At 35.0% G+C, this 16,226-nt stretch overlaps 3 protein-coding genes across 5 annotated transcripts; 2 read left to right on the forward strand and 1 right to left on the reverse strand.

Annotated features, from left to right (window-relative positions):
- The first annotated feature begins 1,629 nt into the window (after positions 1-1,629).
- Positions 1,630-5,442, forward strand: LOC122313579 (transmembrane emp24 domain-containing protein p24delta3-like). Its single transcript, XM_043128694.1, has 4 exons — positions 1,630-2,039; positions 3,768-3,980; positions 4,925-5,001; positions 5,102-5,442. The coding sequence occupies exons 1-4, from the start codon at positions 1,833-1,835 to the stop codon at positions 5,244-5,246; spliced, it is 642 nt and encodes a 213-aa protein (XP_042984628.1). The 5' UTR covers positions 1,630-1,832; the 3' UTR covers positions 5,247-5,442.
- Positions 5,443-5,935: 493 nt separating this feature from the next.
- Positions 5,936-8,469, reverse strand: LOC122313581 (F-box protein At1g10780-like). Its single transcript, XM_043128697.1, has 4 exons — positions 8,291-8,469; positions 6,818-7,562; positions 6,408-6,688; positions 5,936-6,318 (listed from the first exon to the last, which is right to left on the reverse strand). Exons 2-4 carry the CDS (start codon positions 7,557-7,559, stop codon positions 6,082-6,084), a joined length of 1,260 nt encoding a protein of 419 aa, XP_042984631.1. The 5' UTR covers positions 7,560-7,562; positions 8,291-8,469; the 3' UTR covers positions 5,936-6,081.
- A 3,035-nt stretch (positions 8,470-11,504) lies between these two features.
- LOC122313222 (leucine-rich repeat extensin-like protein 1) lies at positions 11,505-15,650 on the forward strand. Of its 3 annotated transcripts, XR_006243319.1 has the most exons (6): positions 11,505-11,857; positions 12,142-12,251; positions 12,333-12,704; positions 13,216-13,843; positions 14,248-14,378; positions 15,075-15,650. XR_006243319.1 is itself a non-coding variant. In XM_043128019.1 (5 exons), the coding sequence occupies exons 1-5, from the start codon at positions 11,608-11,610 to the stop codon at positions 15,161-15,163; spliced, it is 1,449 nt and encodes a 482-aa protein (XP_042983953.1). In that variant the 5' UTR covers positions 11,505-11,607; the 3' UTR covers positions 15,164-15,650. The 3 variants fall into 3 exon arrangements, 2 of the variants coding, with proteins under 2 accessions (XP_042983953.1, XP_042983954.1); XM_043128019.1 differs by lacking the exon at positions 14,248-14,378; XM_043128020.1 differs by lacking the exon at positions 14,248-14,378 and having other exon boundaries at positions 12,148-12,251.
- Positions 15,651-16,226: the final 576 nt, after the last annotated feature.

The raw sequence follows: 16,226 nt of genomic DNA on the forward strand, positions 1-16,226 counted from the left end.
ACTTTCTTAACATATCATAACAGGTCAAAACAATTTGACCTGTTATCAACCCGTTAAGCAATTATGTCTTGACAGGTCAACTCATTTTTATCTGAACCCTTTAAGAGTAAACTATAACCCGTTATTATCGTGTCGTGTTTGTGTTAGATTAACAGATCGTATAACATATTGCACCTTTACCCATAATTTGGATTCATATACCAAAATGTGATTTTCCATAATGAGCTCCTTTTTATAGCTATTTTTTTATTTAAAATCTTTTTATAAAATTGTAATTATATATAACATATAACATTACTAAAAATGGAGTGGCTAGAGACACAAAATATCTCATAAATGAATCTTGCATATTAATGTGACACATTATCAGTGTATCACGTGTCTGTTTTCCCTAGCTCCCCGCAACAGTGTGCCCCCTCCCCTCACCCGACTCTCTCTCCTAGCCACAATAGCATTGCCGCAAGTCATAGCCAACCACCACCAGAAATTGTTTCCCATCATCGGTGACCTCTGATCGGACTTAGCACCCCCACAATGCAACCCCTCTCCTTCCTCTCAGCCACATTGTGCCACCGCACCGAGCTTTGGTGGTTGGACGACAACGTCAATCACAATGACTTCCTCTGCGTGATGAAGTTTTGCTGGATGGAGTGGCATTGTGGGTCCCACTTGCAATTCACTCACCTAGGCATGCTTTCGAACTTGTGCTCCACGTGCAATGGTCTCACTTGGATTGCCGATGTCTTCTGCCCACCATGGCCAGCACAGAGAGAGTGCACAGGTGGTAGCACTGGGGAGGAGAAAAAAAAAAAAAAAAAAAAGACATCGAGGAGAAGAGAGAAGAAGAGAAAAGAAAAAAAATACTTGACACATACTATATTAGTATGTGAGATCTCTTTATATCTATTGTGTTTTCCTACTAAAAATGATAAATAATTCATATATAAGGATATCATGTTTTTAATCTTATCGAGGTAATTACGAAGAGTTAAAGACCATGCCCATTTGTCCTTTTGACTTTTTATCATATACATATATATATAAAACGAGAAGAGCTACAGAAATAAATATATTTCATAAAAGAAATATAAATTAATGAATAAATATATTTCATAAAAAAATTTATAAATTAATGTACATTTATGTGATAGAGTATATTTATTTTATAATAAAAATAATTTTATAATATAACATATTATATGAATTTACGTCAATTTATAAATTTATTTTTATAAAATTAGTTTAAAACATATATTGATTAAATAAAATACATTTTGATTACTTTAGGTTATTTTTATCAAGATTTATCTGTCAATACTGTAGATCCAAAGAAAACACATTCTTTATTTTTTTATTTTTATTTTTATTTTTTAATTAAGATAAATTTACATTTATGACAAACATATTTTGAATAAGGAAAAAGCTGCTGTACTGCCAAATTTGTACCGCTGGTATTTTTTTTACTTAATAATTAAAGAAATAATTTTAAATATATTGATCTATCTTTTTACTTAATAATTAAAAAAATATTAAAAAATAATAATAATAAGAGAAGGATGGTACGCCGTTATATTTCACCCGGCATGGTAGCCGCTTCATTTGAATAATAAGTACGATGCAAGGGAAGTGCAACCCAAGAGTTGTTCATTTCTTTCTCCTGAGCCCAAACTTACCAGATCAAAAAAGATACAAGCCCAAAAATTTGAAATACGGGGAAAAATATTTCTTCCAGAAAACACTGCGACCTGAGAAAAACGAAATTCTGAAATTTCCATACGTCAGAGAGAATTTTAGGAAAAGGGAAGCATTTTAGAAAGGGAGAGTTTGCGAAGATGCGCGGGGAGGTGGTGTTGTCGTTTTTAGTCCTATGTTTCCTCGCAAGCGACGTCGTACGGAAGGGCCAGGCGATTTGGCTGACCGTACCGACCGCCACTACCAAGTGCGTTTCCGAGGAAATCCAGAACAATGTCGTCGTTTTGGGCGACTACGTTGTCATCTCCAACGATCCCTCCCATCCCATCCCCACCATCTCCGCCAAGGTCAGATTTCACTCCTGCCTTCATTTTTCCTCGGTTCAATCATGATCGAGTACGGATCAATTAGGGTTACGGTTAGTTCGTTTCGTGCATGCCATTCCTTCGTTTGGCTGCAAATAAAAGTGAGGAAAACAATTTTAGAATCTCCAAAGTCTGATATCTTATAGTTATTTTGATCCTAAGAAAGGAAATTTTTTAATTTTGTGTATGTAAATTTAACGGAAACATATTGGAGTCTTGACTCTTATATTTTGGTTAATTTTCCGCTAATTTTTCAGCAATCAGTTAGACCTTGGTTGTAGTTTGTTTAATTATCGTTTCACATCAGCATGTAATTTAGGCATGTCGATTTTTTCTTCATTAAAATGTTTCGTTTCGTGAACGATCACGTCTCCGGAGTGGTCACCTAAATTCTTCCGCGTCTCTAATTTAACTTGTTAGGACTTATCCATCAAAGAATAGGACTTGCATATGATAAATTCGATCAATGTTATGCTACTACCTGCGATTTTTAGCATTCTATGATGGCTTTCCATAAAATGATGGCTTTATACAATGATGGCGCAAGATTCACAATCATGGAAACTTCTTCTTCTTCTTCTTCTTCTTCCATAAAATGATGGCTTTCTATACAATGATGGAGGCGCAAGATTCACAATCATGGAAACTTCTTCTTCATTGGCGCAAGATTCACAATCTTGGAAACTTCTTCTTCTTCAGGAAATCAGTTTACAGTGTCACATATTGTTTATAACACGACTTAGTATAGGTTTAATGACATCAAATGTAAAATTTATTTTTGCTCAAAAGTTATTATGATTAGTTACATTTTCAATTAAGTTCACAATATAAGTTCATTTTCGAGGATTGCCAATGGACAATAAATGACTTGAAGTACCTATCTTTTTTAAAACCTCATTCTTATTGGTGGGGGTGGGGGGTCTTTGATTTTAATTTCTACTTTCAGTTTAAACTCGAGTTAGGTACTTTTCATGTATACATTCTATGTACTGGGGCTATACATAGGTAAAAGTTAAAACTCATCTAGACATAACTTGTCCGAGAATCATTTTCAAGTGTCTCTCTTGGTTGCTCTTATGCCAAGGTCAGTATTTGTACACCTTCCTTCTAAAACTAGAAGAATTTGAGAATTGGTTATCTGGTCAGAAAACTTAAATGTAAGGATACATGCAAGAGTTGGGATTCTGTCTCTTTTCCAACTTACAACCCAACGCATGTTGGAATTCAGTTAGTTCTATTGCTACTTGAGCCTGCATGCCTGGTGATCTGAGATTAGAATAGGTGATCTGAGATTGGAATGGCCTTAGGAGGATGTTGAGCACCTTTAATTCGCAAGTGGCAGAATAGGCAGAATTGATCGATGAGACAATCTGCCCTCTCTTTGGGGGACTTATGATACAAAAAGCTCTCTGAGACAGATTGTCTCTTGGAACCTTCTGACTGTTTATGGTCTTGTTGATACTTTTCCTCGGATGAGTGAAATATTCTTTGGCAAAAGGGGCATCACTAAAATAATCTGGGAATTAGCTAGCATTATTACATGGAGTTTTGAGGAGGGATTTATTGAGCAAACTTCTGTTGTATCTGAGCTATAAATTTCTCTCTTATGGGATTCTCTTTTTTAATCTAGACAAAAAAGGTATTGCAACTAAGTCTTGTTCTTATTTTTGTCAATTGGTTGCAACTTAATGATATTTAATGGCACCTTAGGTGACATCTCCATATGGAAATAATCTTCATCATAAGGAGAATGCGACACATGGACAGTTTGCTTTCACAACTCATGAGGCTGGCAACTATCTGGTGTGTTTTTGGGCAGATGTTTCTAAACCAGGAGGTGAAGACGTTAGCGTAAACCTTGACTGGAGAACTGGAATAGCGGCAAAAGATTGGGAATCAGTTGCAAAAAAGGAGAAGATTGAGGTGAGCACTTTCTTAGTAGTTTCTTTCAGGTTCTCATTTTACTTAACAAAAAAAAAAAAGAAGAAAAGGTTTCTTTAAGGTTGTCTTTGCTGACCTCAAATAGTGGTTTAAGTGCCTTTTTTTTTTTTTTTTTTCCTGAAGTTTATTGTAACTCTGTGTCTGAAACCGTAGTCATAATTGAAAGTGCCTTAAAAGCTGCAGAAGATAGTTGATTACCTGTGAGTTTGAATGCAACCTTTTTTGTACTTAGTTTTAATAGTATTTGCTGAGGGCCGAATCTAATGGAAATAAATTGGACTTTGATTTATAAGCTTATAGAATCTCTACTTTCAACTACTCAAGACTTTCAACACGTTAGAAAAAGAATGAGAGAATTTATTATAATATTAATCTTTTCTTTTCAAACCACAATAATTTTTTTAAGAGTAACTTTATTGAAGAGGATGAAATAGGGCACAAGTACATTGGGAGTATACAAAAGAAAATACATAATTACAGACCCAATGCTTCAACATTACTTTGTGTGTTTTGGGAACTTCTGAAATGTGCTAAAGATTTTCCTATATGAGATTGGAATATGTAACTTCTTATTTGATATACAGACAAGATGGGAATGTAGTAATAACAATTACAATGAGTGAATTTACTTATAAAAAAAAAAATTACAATGAGTGAATGGGAAAAAAATATTTGGGCCTATGGAGGAGGTGATATTTGCATAGGTTTGAGGTTCAACTCTTTCCCGATCAAAAAAGAAAAAGGAAAAAATAAAGAAATAGTGAAAAGCAGAGAGGTTGTAACGTTTAGTATGAAAAGAAGGATATAAACTTGGAAGAGGATCTTATCTTAGAATCCAAAAAGTTTCTCATACTTTCCTGCGTATAATGTTCTTTTTCACTTGTCCTGATTCCTGTTTTTTATCTCCCTGCATTGCTCATTTATAGGGTGTTGAGCTTGAGCTGAGGAAACTCGAGGGAGCAGTGGAGGCAATTCATGAAAATTTAATCTATCTCAAGGGCAGGTAATTTTTACATTCATAGTTTGGGATGCCTTGAAATTTTAAGCGTGTCAAAAGTTATTCTAATTTGCATATCTCTTCTTTTCCGGGATCAACTTCATAGAGAGGCGGAGATGAGGACTGTGAGTGAAAAAACAAATGCCAGGGTGGCGTGGTTTAGTACCATGTCGTTGGGTGTCTGCATTGCAGTTTCGGCTCTGCAGTTATGGCACTTGAAGCGGTTCTTTCATAAGAAGAAGCTCATCTAGATTTTGTTAATTTAATTCTGTTTCTGGATGAAAGGAGAATTTTGATATCATCACACAACTGCAGTCCAGCTTTTGATATCCATGAGAGTTGTATCCTTCATCCTCTAATTTGTTAACAAAGCCCTCAAACTCCATGAAGAGCTCGCAGTTAATATTTACCCGATCTAAGCAGTGACGGTTCTTGCTGATTGCCAAATTGGAACCCGCCGCACTTAAGAAATTATATGGATAATAAAATGAAATGAAATGAAATAATTTTAAATAAAAGTTAAATAAAATATTTTTAAATAATTTCATTTGGATTAAAAAACTATCTTATCTTATTTTATTATTACAATTTTTTTAAATTTTTATATAAAATATTATAAACAATTTAATTTTTTCAGATTTTAAAATAATAATAATATTAAAAAAATAATATTTTATTTAATTTTTATTTATAACTAGCTCATTTCATCTTACTATCTAAACAACTCCTAAATCTTAGAATTCATGAGGGGAGCATTATGGCTCATTTTATGAAGTGCCAGCAGGAACATGCCCATAAAAATGAAATTGGGGAAAGAGAGATGATTCATAAAAAGAATCCAGTCTTCGTTGAATGCATTGCCCAAAATTAAGCCAAAAGTTGGTGCTGTTCTAATTCAGAAGATGAGAAATAGCAAAGCCATAACCCAAAAGCAGGAAGCTAAGTAAACAACCAACGCTATGAATTAAATTGTTAAAGAATGATCAAAGTTCTAATTAGATCAGAAGTCAAGAAGTAATCAGAGAGCAAGTTCTTGTCATCTGAGTTAAAATGCGGAAATTAGAGAAGAATGGACCCCAACAAATTTTATTGTATTCGAACTATCTTGCGGTTCATGTATGTAAACCTGCAGATCTCATCAAAGAAATCATCTGCACTGCTATGACTGCTCTTCATCTGCAGAATTTTTAGTACCAGCGTCTTCAAATTCTTCCCATACTTCAAGAAGGATTCAAGAGTACTCATTTTCTGCTCAGCATTTAGTGGTGATCGCACCGTGACCACCACCTCCTCCAGACATGGAATTACAAATCCTGAATCAGCCTGTAAAATGTAAATACCAATTAAATTATGAAGTCTTGAAACCTCAACCTGACCATAAAAATAACAGCTGTTTGATATTATCAACTCACATATTTCAGGCTGTTCTTCTGGCAAAGAGCAGCAAACATGGCACCGTGGACGTCAAACTTCTGCAGTTTGGGGTGACCGTTAAAAAATTCGACGAAGTCAATCTCTGGAAAGGGCTGAAGGGCCTCAAAATCCCCAGTGAATTCGATCTTCATGTAGAGATGCTTCACCTCGCTTGCCCATTTAAGCATATTGACTATGGCATCCCAACACCACTGGACTCCCCTGATGGACAAGAACTCAAGAGCCTCAAGTTTTCCGAAGTCCACCATGTAGACTCTCCCTATAGGTATTTTCCAGAACAAAAAGGTCAGTAACAGTCATGACCCAACTCACCAAGCTTTAATTCTGGGCTAAAATTTAAATGAAAAAACTCAGTAGTCCGTATTAGAGATGTCTGCAAAATAGTTACCCGCATTATTTGCAATTGAAAGATTCTTCAAGTGGTTTGTCTCACGAACCCTGATCCAACTACAACCTTGAACCTCAAGAACTTCAATTTTGGGGGATGTGAGAGAAAGCGAGCAGTTACCCACGCCATAAAAATCCAGCTTACACTGCCGCAAATGTGGCAGGTCAATCGAGACTGACCTAACCCCTTCGCAGCCAAGCAGCAACAAGTTGGTCAGATTGGGACATGCATGAATTGCATCAGTTAATGCAGGATCCTCCATTCTTGCACCAACAATTTCAAGGTTCCAAAGGTTTTGGTAGACATCCCACTTGGGAGAATGGGTCATTAACACTCCCCAAAGTTTTAGTGATTCCAAATTCTTTGCAGCGCCAATGCAACTCAGTTTTGAGGGGCTCTCATTACAGGTAGGATTTTCAACAAGGTTATCCATTCGAAGCTCAAGATGCCGGAGGGATGGACCTACAAGTGAAAGCCACGAAGCAAGGCCAGCACCAGAAAATGGGCTATACACGACAAGCTCCTCTAGTTGAACAATTGATGATATCATCTTCCACACAATGTTGTCAGGCTTGTCCGTGCCAGTATGATTGTCAAACGAGTTCCGCGGGAAGTAAAGGCTGCGAATATAAGGCATTGAGTCTTTCCACCGCTTAGATACAGAGTTGCAAGCTACCACATCCCTGGCATTGTTGATGTGCGATAAGATTTGTTGAACAATGGCATCCGGGAGAGAATCCATTCACTGAGAATTCAAATCAAACAGGTTAGTGTCAATTACCTAAATCGTTGAAAAGAACGAGCTAATATAGACATGGCCACAAAGACAATGATTGAAATCAAATCCAAACTAAACTTGGATTTGAGGGCAGTTTCTAATTGGGTTGTTTGTTCTGGGAATCCTGAGATAAGAGGAAAGGAAAACTAAAATGTATTCTCTAGACTTCTCAACGTTGGGGACCAATGTAACTAAAACTTCACTTGAACGATCCCTATATGCGCTAGTTTAGATAGAAATTCAATCCTGCGAAGGCCAGATTTTTTTAGACAATTTAAGGCTCCAAGCCACATTTTCATTTCATTTTTTCTTCAAGATTCTAGGCGAGGAAACGGATTTTCTTTGACAAAATGTAACAAACATGTTTTAAACTAATAGAACAAATCAAATGTTATACATATCTTATAAATATAATGAAAAAGGAAAACCAGGAAATTAGCTGAACTAAATTTGAGAAACCCAGATGAGAAAGATGAGCATTTTAGCAAAAACCCATAGAGGAAATTAGTTTTGCTCGAATCCTTTCAGCCTGAACCTAGATGGAATATACCGTACGTAACCAAATTGAAATGTTAAAAAGAAAGATGCACTAAATTTAAGAAGATGACACACAACACACAAGAAAAAACGAAAATTGAAACTCTGGTGCCATAAGAAGAGGAAAAAATATCGAAAAGAGGGACAAAATGGCTTACAGTTGCAAAATTGAATGTGGGCTTGGAGGAATAACCTGGCTTTGAAAGAACAGAGGCTGGAGAGAGAGAGAGAGAGAGAGAGAGTATTTAAAGATCTGAGCTTAAGCGCGCTTATGGAGGGTTTGGGGGTTTATTTCAAAATTTAAAAGAAGTGGGAAGAAGGCTCAGGGTGACTGACTTCTATATGGCTGGCTGGCCAGTGGCCAAACAACCCTCCCATGCAAAACTGGCCCGCTTCATTTTTCAAAACTTTTTGAAATTTCTGACCGTTCAAACAGATCCCCCCCTCCCTCACGCCCTAAAATATTTATATCGGTAAAAATAAAATTATTAGATGTATCATTGTATTCCCTTAATAGATTACATGGATTAAGGTTTGGTTTAATCATTAAAAATTCTCATATTAAATTTAAAATTTTTATTTTATCATTATAACTTTTTCAAATCTCCATATAAAATATAATAAATAATTTAACTTTTTTAAATTTTAAAATAATAACTTAATATTTAATTTAACTTAAAATTTAAAATTCTAATCTCAAAATTCTCAGTTGCCAAACTAAACCTTATTTTTAGTTTTTTAGGACACATCCAATTATTTCTTATCTTCAAATTTTATGCTCCAATCTAGAAAAAATAACTTAATATTTAATTTTTAAAAAGAATGAGACTCGTGATAAAAATGAAATTATATTTACTCGTATTTATCTTCATAGTAGTTCTCCTTGTAGATTCTAGTAATGTGTAATTTCAATACAATAAAGCTATAAATTGGATTATTTATTGTTTGTGAAGTTAAATAATAAAAATTCAAATTCAAGTATTTAGAATGGTAGACAATTACTAGGATTTCTCTTACTTCTTTTTTTTTTTTTTGAATTATGAATAGGAATTTATAGGTGATTTAGGCTTTGTTTGATTGTTGGACTGCATTGAGATCAACTCAGTTTAGTTTAATTTTAAACTAAGTAGTCTAATATCCAAATGCATAATTTCCAAATCACTAAACTTATCTTAATTTAAAACATCTTTACATATGAGACTTACAATCTTTTTTTAACTCAATACCTATTTACATCAGGTACTCACAATTTTTTTCAATTTCTTATAAATATATATAAACTCATCTTAAGATCTAAACTTATCTTATGTGAGCTCTACAAAACTTACTCCATCATCTCAACTCAATACTATTCATAAAAACTTTAACCCATCTCAATATCCAAACGTGACCTTATTCGATGTAGTAAGGATCATTGGTATCTTGCATCTTGAAGGAAAATGATAAAAGATGCAACAACCTTTTATAATTATTTTACACCTTTATTTAAGTAGAGGTCATTTTAGTAAAACGAAGATGTAAATGTATCATTCCTTTAATAAGAAAAATCATTTGTAAAAACAAATGTGTTTCAATCGCTATTTGTCTTTAAATAGCACATTTGTGATTTTGAAAGTACAACCATATTTTTGTGTGGTCCTCTATCTATCCCACAAGTCTGGAACTTCAAGCATCTTACATCGCACGCCAAATTGTTATGATTGCATCTTTATATAATTTAAGAGGCTATTAAAATCTCTTAAAATAATTATACACTTTAAAATCAATAATTTAAGATAATTGATTTAAGAAAAAAAAAATCTAGTTATAAGTACACTTGTGCATTAATATATATATTAAATTATTGTGATTGGTCAAAAAGTAGATTTTATTGAAAACAATATTAATTAAATTTTTTAATATGAAAGAATCAGTATTGATACGTAAATTAATACGTAACTTTATTTGTATATAACAAAATTTTTTAATAAATTGTTAAGAGGGAATAGTGATATTTTTTGTACGTTCGCTATTTTTCACAACAAATAGCATGGAAGTTAGTTAGAAGCCTCCAATTCCATGATTGTTTTATTGATTATTACCAATAAGGCCATGTTTGAAACTTTCAAGGTCAGGGAAACCAAAGTCCACCTTGTGACTTGGCGCGACCCACTTGCCAATTAAGTTGAAATTGCTACAAACTTGTCTCAACAATGAATGGAATTTGTTGTAGCCGTAACAAGTCTTTATCAATGAAATTCTAAGTTATTGCAAGGAAGGAAACATTGAACAAAAGAAAAATAAATACAGAAGGGAGGTTTGTCCCATAAGATGTCACCCACGTTTAGACCCCCTTGTAGACGTTACTTCCCCCCATTTCTTTAATGTTTCCTATTTGGTCAACTTCATTGCTTTCTCGACAGCCTCGCCTATGATCTTTCTTTAATAAACGAGCATATAGTTTTTCAAATTCATCGATCTCTGTACAAAGTTATCTCAATATTAGTTTAAATCAAAATTTTATGTGTAGTTATTTTTGTGCATTCTTGTGATACTATTGGTTGGATATTAAAAAAAAATTAATCCAACCAATCATATCAGTGGAGTGCGCAGAGAGTACGCAAAAGTGACTGTATGTAGCATTATTCTTAGTTAAATAGTACTACATGTATTTACACTTTCAGTTATATTCTTGCTTACAAAATTCGTTTTGTTAATTTTATTTTGAAATTTAAATTACATAAATTTCAACATATTAATAATTGATATATTGAGAAGAAGTTCTTCTTAAGTCTGTATAGAATTTTTCATATTAATTTATTTGTCATTCCCTTCTATCATTATCACCATATGCTGTATATGCTAAGATAAAAAATAAATGATAAAATATATTTATTTATATCACATAATATACTGAATTTAAATCATAACTCTACTCTTTATCACATGTAATTAAATATTTCACATATCACAATATAAAATAATTAGAAAATAAGTCAAAAATAATAAATAAATTTTCAATAATTTTAATAGTACATTAGTGAATAATGTGAGAATATAGTTAAGAGGAATTATACATATAGTCTTAAAATATGTAAGTTTGACATATTCATTTAAAAAAAAAAATAGGATTCATTATTAAAAAATAATTTTTTTATATAAATTTTAATTTTTTTTTAAAAATATACGAAACTTAAATACTTTAAAATTATATCTATCATTTTTCTTTATCATTTTTTTTTATCAAATTAAAGTGGAGTGTTGCCAGCTAGATCAATTAACAATCTGATGACGTGGAGGGTTTACGTGGCTTCGCCACGTCGCGTGGGTGGATTGCCAGTGGGAGAGTGCATCACATGGTAGCACAGCTTTGCGAAGCACTGTTTTATAGCTGTGAGTGGCAACGCAGAAATGCTCACCATTCACACTTGTCTCTCACCTTCTTCGTCTCCAACCTGCGAAGCAGACGAAAGAGGGGGTTCCAGATGCCCTGCAGATGGGGAAAAGCGAACTGCAAAACCTGCATCGGCAGCAGAATCATGAGGCTGACAGTAATCAAGTTTCTTCGGGCTTTTTCCGTGACGGATGTTCGGTGGCTCTCAATAGAGTTGGAAGGGAGTTTAGTTTCAAGTGCCTCTTCGTTTTGATTCTGACCCTATCGGTTTTGGTTTCTGGGATCTTCTGGGTCCTTCCTTTTCATTCAACCAAGTGCGGGTTCGATGCAAAAGATGCAATTAAACTCGGCGGTATCTCTCTTATCCTTTTTTCTTCATCTGTTGTTTATGTTTTCGAGCGAGTGCTTGCATGTTGCTGGTTTTCTTGTGTGTAATTAGGGTTTTGGGATGCTTTAAGAAAATAGAGATTGGCTATTTTTAGATTATTGTTCGGTGCTTAGGGTTATCTTTTGATTAGAGCAAATGGGTATTTGGTATTTACGAAGTCGTTTTATACTTTCCTCTTATCCGATTTTTGAAAATTTGGTAGTTGCTTGTATTGTTTATAATTTATTAATTTTGTTTGTCTTTTCCAGCTACAGTTCAGGCATACTTCAGACTAGACAAGCCAGTTACAAAGCTTGTTCTCCACGTTGGAAGATTAGAATATGATATCTACGGGGAAATTGATGTTCCTGGTATAAAGGTATAGCTTCAATCTTCAGATATCAGTTCACCACTCGTAATGAAACTCGAAAAATTAACTTGATCTAATTCCTCTCAACAGGTGGCTATCACATCCATGCACCAATCTGGTGCATCTAACTGGACTGATGTGGTGTTTGGTGTTCTTTCTGATCCAATAAATGTTCCTATAAGTCCAGTGTCCCTAAGTTTGCTGAGATCATCTTTAATTGAACTGTTCCTTCAGCAATCCAATCTGACCTTGACATCATCTATTTTTGGGAAGACAACTAAGTTTCAGATTCTGAAGTTTCCACCGGGGTTGACTGTAATCCCAGTGCAATTTTCTTCAATTTGGCAGATCCCCCAGATTCTATTTAATTTTACTCTAAATAATTCGATATCTGAAATACTGGAAGATTTCATCGAGTTCAAGGATCAGTTGAAGATAGGATTGTATCTGAGGTCTTACGAGGTATAACACTCACTCAAGTATCTTTTTGCACATTAAACTCTGGGCATTGATGATGGGCGCTTTGGATAGGCTCCACCAATTTCAACGTCAAACCCTCAATATAGTTGTTTCACGTTTTCTTAGAAAATTTGTGCTTCCTAACTGAGGTCCTTTTACAATTCAGTAAAACTAATGGCAGAACCCTTAAAACTTGATTAAGCAAACAGCCTCTGGGTAGTTGTCATTGAGAAAAAAAATGCGAGTAACTCTTAATTCTTGGAAATAAGGAAGTATTTAACAGTTTATATGCTTTTAGGTACATCATTATAGTGGTCCTAAATCCCTCCATTGTTCCAGGTGTGGACTGACTACTAAAAAAATCATATACACTCAAATCCATCACTGCACGCATAGGGCAACGGACATTAAAATTTGGTTTCAATTTGGCTGGGTAATCTGGCATGCCAGGAACCCTTATTCAAGATTCAGTTATGATAATGGATATTTGGCTTTATTGTTTCTTTCCGTGCAGAGTGTGTATGTCCAGATAACAAATGATGTTGGCTCCACAATAGCTCCGCCGGTTACAGTTCAGGCTTCTGTCATGTCTGGTCTTGGGAGTCTTCTGCCGCAGAGATTGAAGCAATTGGCTGAAACTATCACAGGCTCTCCTGCACAAAATCTTGGCCTTGATAACACAGTTTTTGGTAAGGTTAAAAGCATCAGTTTATCTTCCTATCTAAGGGGTACTATTAATGCTACCCCTCCTAGTCCTTCTCCATCTCCATCCTCAGAACCAAGTAATTATCCATCAATTTCGTCATATCCTGCTCTTTCTCCGCCTACCTCTCCAATGTCCTCGCCTAACATTAAGCACCGCTCACCTGCACCTTCTATGGTAATTGCGCATCCTCCTTGCCCTTTCCCATATCAGGGTTTCAGAAATTCTCCAAGCCTCTCACCTTCTCACTATAACCCAACAGTTCCTTCTGCCTTTTCACCTTTGGTGTCAACTCCTAATGCCCCTCCTACGGGTCCCACTTCCCAGTTGTCTCCAGATCTGTCACCTATACCTGAAGTATCATATGCTTCCAGTCCACACCAGGACAAGGGAAGTGCCGAAGGCTTGTTGTCTACATCCCTTGCACCATCACCATCATGTAAGTCATGAGATAGTTTTTTTTCCTATTTTCACCCAGGATGGTTCTTGAATTAATATGTGCATATTGCTACCTTATTTACATCTTTTTTTTTTTTTTTAACTGACCCCAAGTTTAGATATTAGAAATTTTATGAGACAGTAGGCTTAGAGCTGAATTAATAGAAAGTCGTCTTTGTTATCTATAAAACTGCTTTCAGTATCTCTTCTCTCAATATAGCTAATACAAAACGGTGCATCACTTGTTCAAGTACTTCATGTTGTCAGTTATTGAGATGCTGTATGGAATAATATGCTCCAGGGAAAGATCTCCTTACTCACAAATCTTGAACTTGAAGCCATGTTATTTGTAGCAGTGTTTCTGTTGATTATGCTACTAATAGTATAGTCATATTGTTGGTGCAGAAGAGAAAGTGGGAAAGGAAAAGGAGGGGCTGGGGCTGGGGACTCTTACTTAAAAGCAATTTACCAGAAACCCATAGCTAGATTACTGCTGACCCTCTCCTGATCTACAATCAACCAGACTCTTGGATAAAGTAATTGCTACAAGCTGAGTTAGTAAAAGTTAACTTATGTGGTTAACCCATTTTAGGTTATGTACATGGATAATTTTATTTATTTTTGATAAGTAAGAGATAAATTATATTAATGAGAATGAAATAGGCAAAGCCTATGTACACGGGAAGCATACAGAAGAAAGCCTAAATACATTCTATAGGCGCTAAATTAAAGAAAAGAAGTCATGGACATTTGTTCCATTAAGCACAATAGCTGAAAACCATAGCAATAACGTGTATAAAAAGAAATTCTGAAACTTCATTGTAGTGCACTCCCTATTTGTTAAGAGACTTGGAGCTGGATTACGATTTGTGTAAACAAACAGGAGGGAATTAAAATAGGTACATATAAAAAGATCAAACTCACACGGACACGGTATTTACTGTCAATATAATGGAACTTACATGCAGGTACCATATCTACCGTATGTAAATAGAGGTGTAACCTGAATTTGCACTATTAATGATTGCTACATCTATTTGATAATCTGGGCAAGTTAGATACATGCGTTCTTTATGTGGTGTTGTTGTGGTGATATAGGATTTCAATTACAGTTATAGTGTTGCCTTTGTTGATCTAATTTTTTGAAAAATTATTATTGTACCCCGTGCGTTTTCTTATTTTTAAAGGGTCATGTATTGGAAGTTATATTCACATGATTTGTATTCATGCAGCCTTGGTAGCAGTTACTTCATACCAGCAGATCTGGTTATTGGGGTTTTCTGGACTCTGGATCTTTTCTCTCTTTTGTTGGTTGGCTTGATATTTAATTTTCTTGACACAACCTAAAGATAGTTTCCACGGCATACAGACGCAACAGCTAATAGTGACGTCCTTACACCCAGTTTTGTTCTCGCAAGGGGAGTAGATGCTCCTCTGAAAAGTTTGACAGATTTCCATCCAAGAAACATAAATGTAAAAAGAAGATACATTGCAGGTCAAAGCCAGCAAAGGTGGCAGGCCTTTCATTTATTTTCTAGGTTTCCGATGTTGCAAGAAACAATGGTAATGTTCTTCACAGGAAAAAGCTCCCAACGATAGCATGGCTAGTCGAGAAGAAAAAAAGGTTTGCAGATTTCAAAAAGAACCATCTCCACTCTTTATCCGTTCTAAGTGTTAAAAAAAAAAATGCTGGTTCCTTTTGTGCATCTGCAGCAAAGCAGTGTTATCCATAAATGTGATAAAGCAGGGTTATATACTCTTGAAAAAGTAGGTTTAACTTTTATAAAATACAGAATATGATTTTTGGATGTTTGGTTGCCTGATTCTTCTTCTTTTCTTGTTTTTTTCCCAGTTGCTAAAGGAAGTATTAAATCAAGAAAGACAATGCAAAGTAGAAAGAGGAAAATAATGTGAAAAGTGGGTTCCTTGGGAGGGTGTGGCAAGTCTTTTAGCAGTAAGAATTTTCATCCCAGGGAAACTGGAAAACAAGTTGGTTTTAGATTTCTGATCACCTGGCCATTTTGAAGATGCCATGTTTCACTATGATACGGATGTGCAAAGATGTCATTATCGCGCACAACTTCAAGGAGACGTGATTTCCTCTTGTGGGGGCGAGTGGCTTTTGTTGGGCAAAAATTTAAGGTGTCCGAAAATCGTTTTCAAGTCCATCCATAAGCCAAATCTCTTGTACATCTCTCACAAAAATTAACTCCCAATTTCTACTTTTAGACCATGAAATTCGAGCAAAAAAATCAGAAAAGATCCCATTCTGAGAATATTATCCGCCTGCGACAGGTCGTGCCGTGTAAATCAGATCTCACATACGGCAAAGCTGAGCTCCATGCCATTCATACAACTATATAAAGAATACCATGGCTCCCCAA

The sequence above is a fragment of the Carya illinoinensis genome, chromosome 6, assembly GCF_018687715.1.
Source record: "Carya illinoinensis cultivar Pawnee chromosome 6, C.illinoinensisPawnee_v1, whole genome shotgun sequence".
NCBI classification, from domain to species: domain Eukaryota; kingdom Viridiplantae; phylum Streptophyta; class Magnoliopsida; order Fagales; family Juglandaceae; genus Carya; species Carya illinoinensis.

Bases quoted from the DNA above. Each gene is read 5' to 3' on its own strand.
- LOC122313581 (XM_043128697.1), bottom strand. From the start codon at position 7,559: ATGGATTCTCTCCCGGATGCCATTGTTCAACAAATCTTATCGCACATC. The intron at 6,689-6,817 runs GTAACTATTTTG...AAATACCTATAG, and splicing joins TTCAATTGCAAATAATGCGG to GGAGAGTCTACATGGTGGAC. The intron at 6,319-6,407 runs GTGAGTTGATAA...TACATTTTACAG, and splicing joins AGAAGAACAGCCTGAAATAT to GCTGATTCAGGATTTGTAAT.
- LOC122313222 (XM_043128019.1), top strand. From the start codon at position 11,608: ATGGGGAAAAGCGAACTGCAAAACCTGCATCGGCAGCAGAATCATGAG. The intron at 11,858-12,141 runs GTATCTCTCTTA...TGTCTTTTCCAG, and splicing joins AGATGCAATTAAACTCGGCG to CTACAGTTCAGGCATACTTC. The intron at 12,705-13,215 runs GTATAACACTCA...CTTTCCGTGCAG, and splicing joins TGTATCTGAGGTCTTACGAG to AGTGTGTATGTCCAGATAAC.
- LOC122313579 (XM_043128694.1), top strand. From the start codon at position 1,833: ATGCGCGGGGAGGTGGTGTTGTCGTTTTTAGTCCTATGTTTCCTCGCA. The intron at 2,040-3,767 runs GTCAGATTTCAC...ATGGCACCTTAG, and splicing joins TCCCCACCATCTCCGCCAAG to GTGACATCTCCATATGGAAA. The intron at 5,002-5,101 runs GTAATTTTTACA...TCAACTTCATAG, and splicing joins TTAATCTATCTCAAGGGCAG to AGAGGCGGAGATGAGGACTG.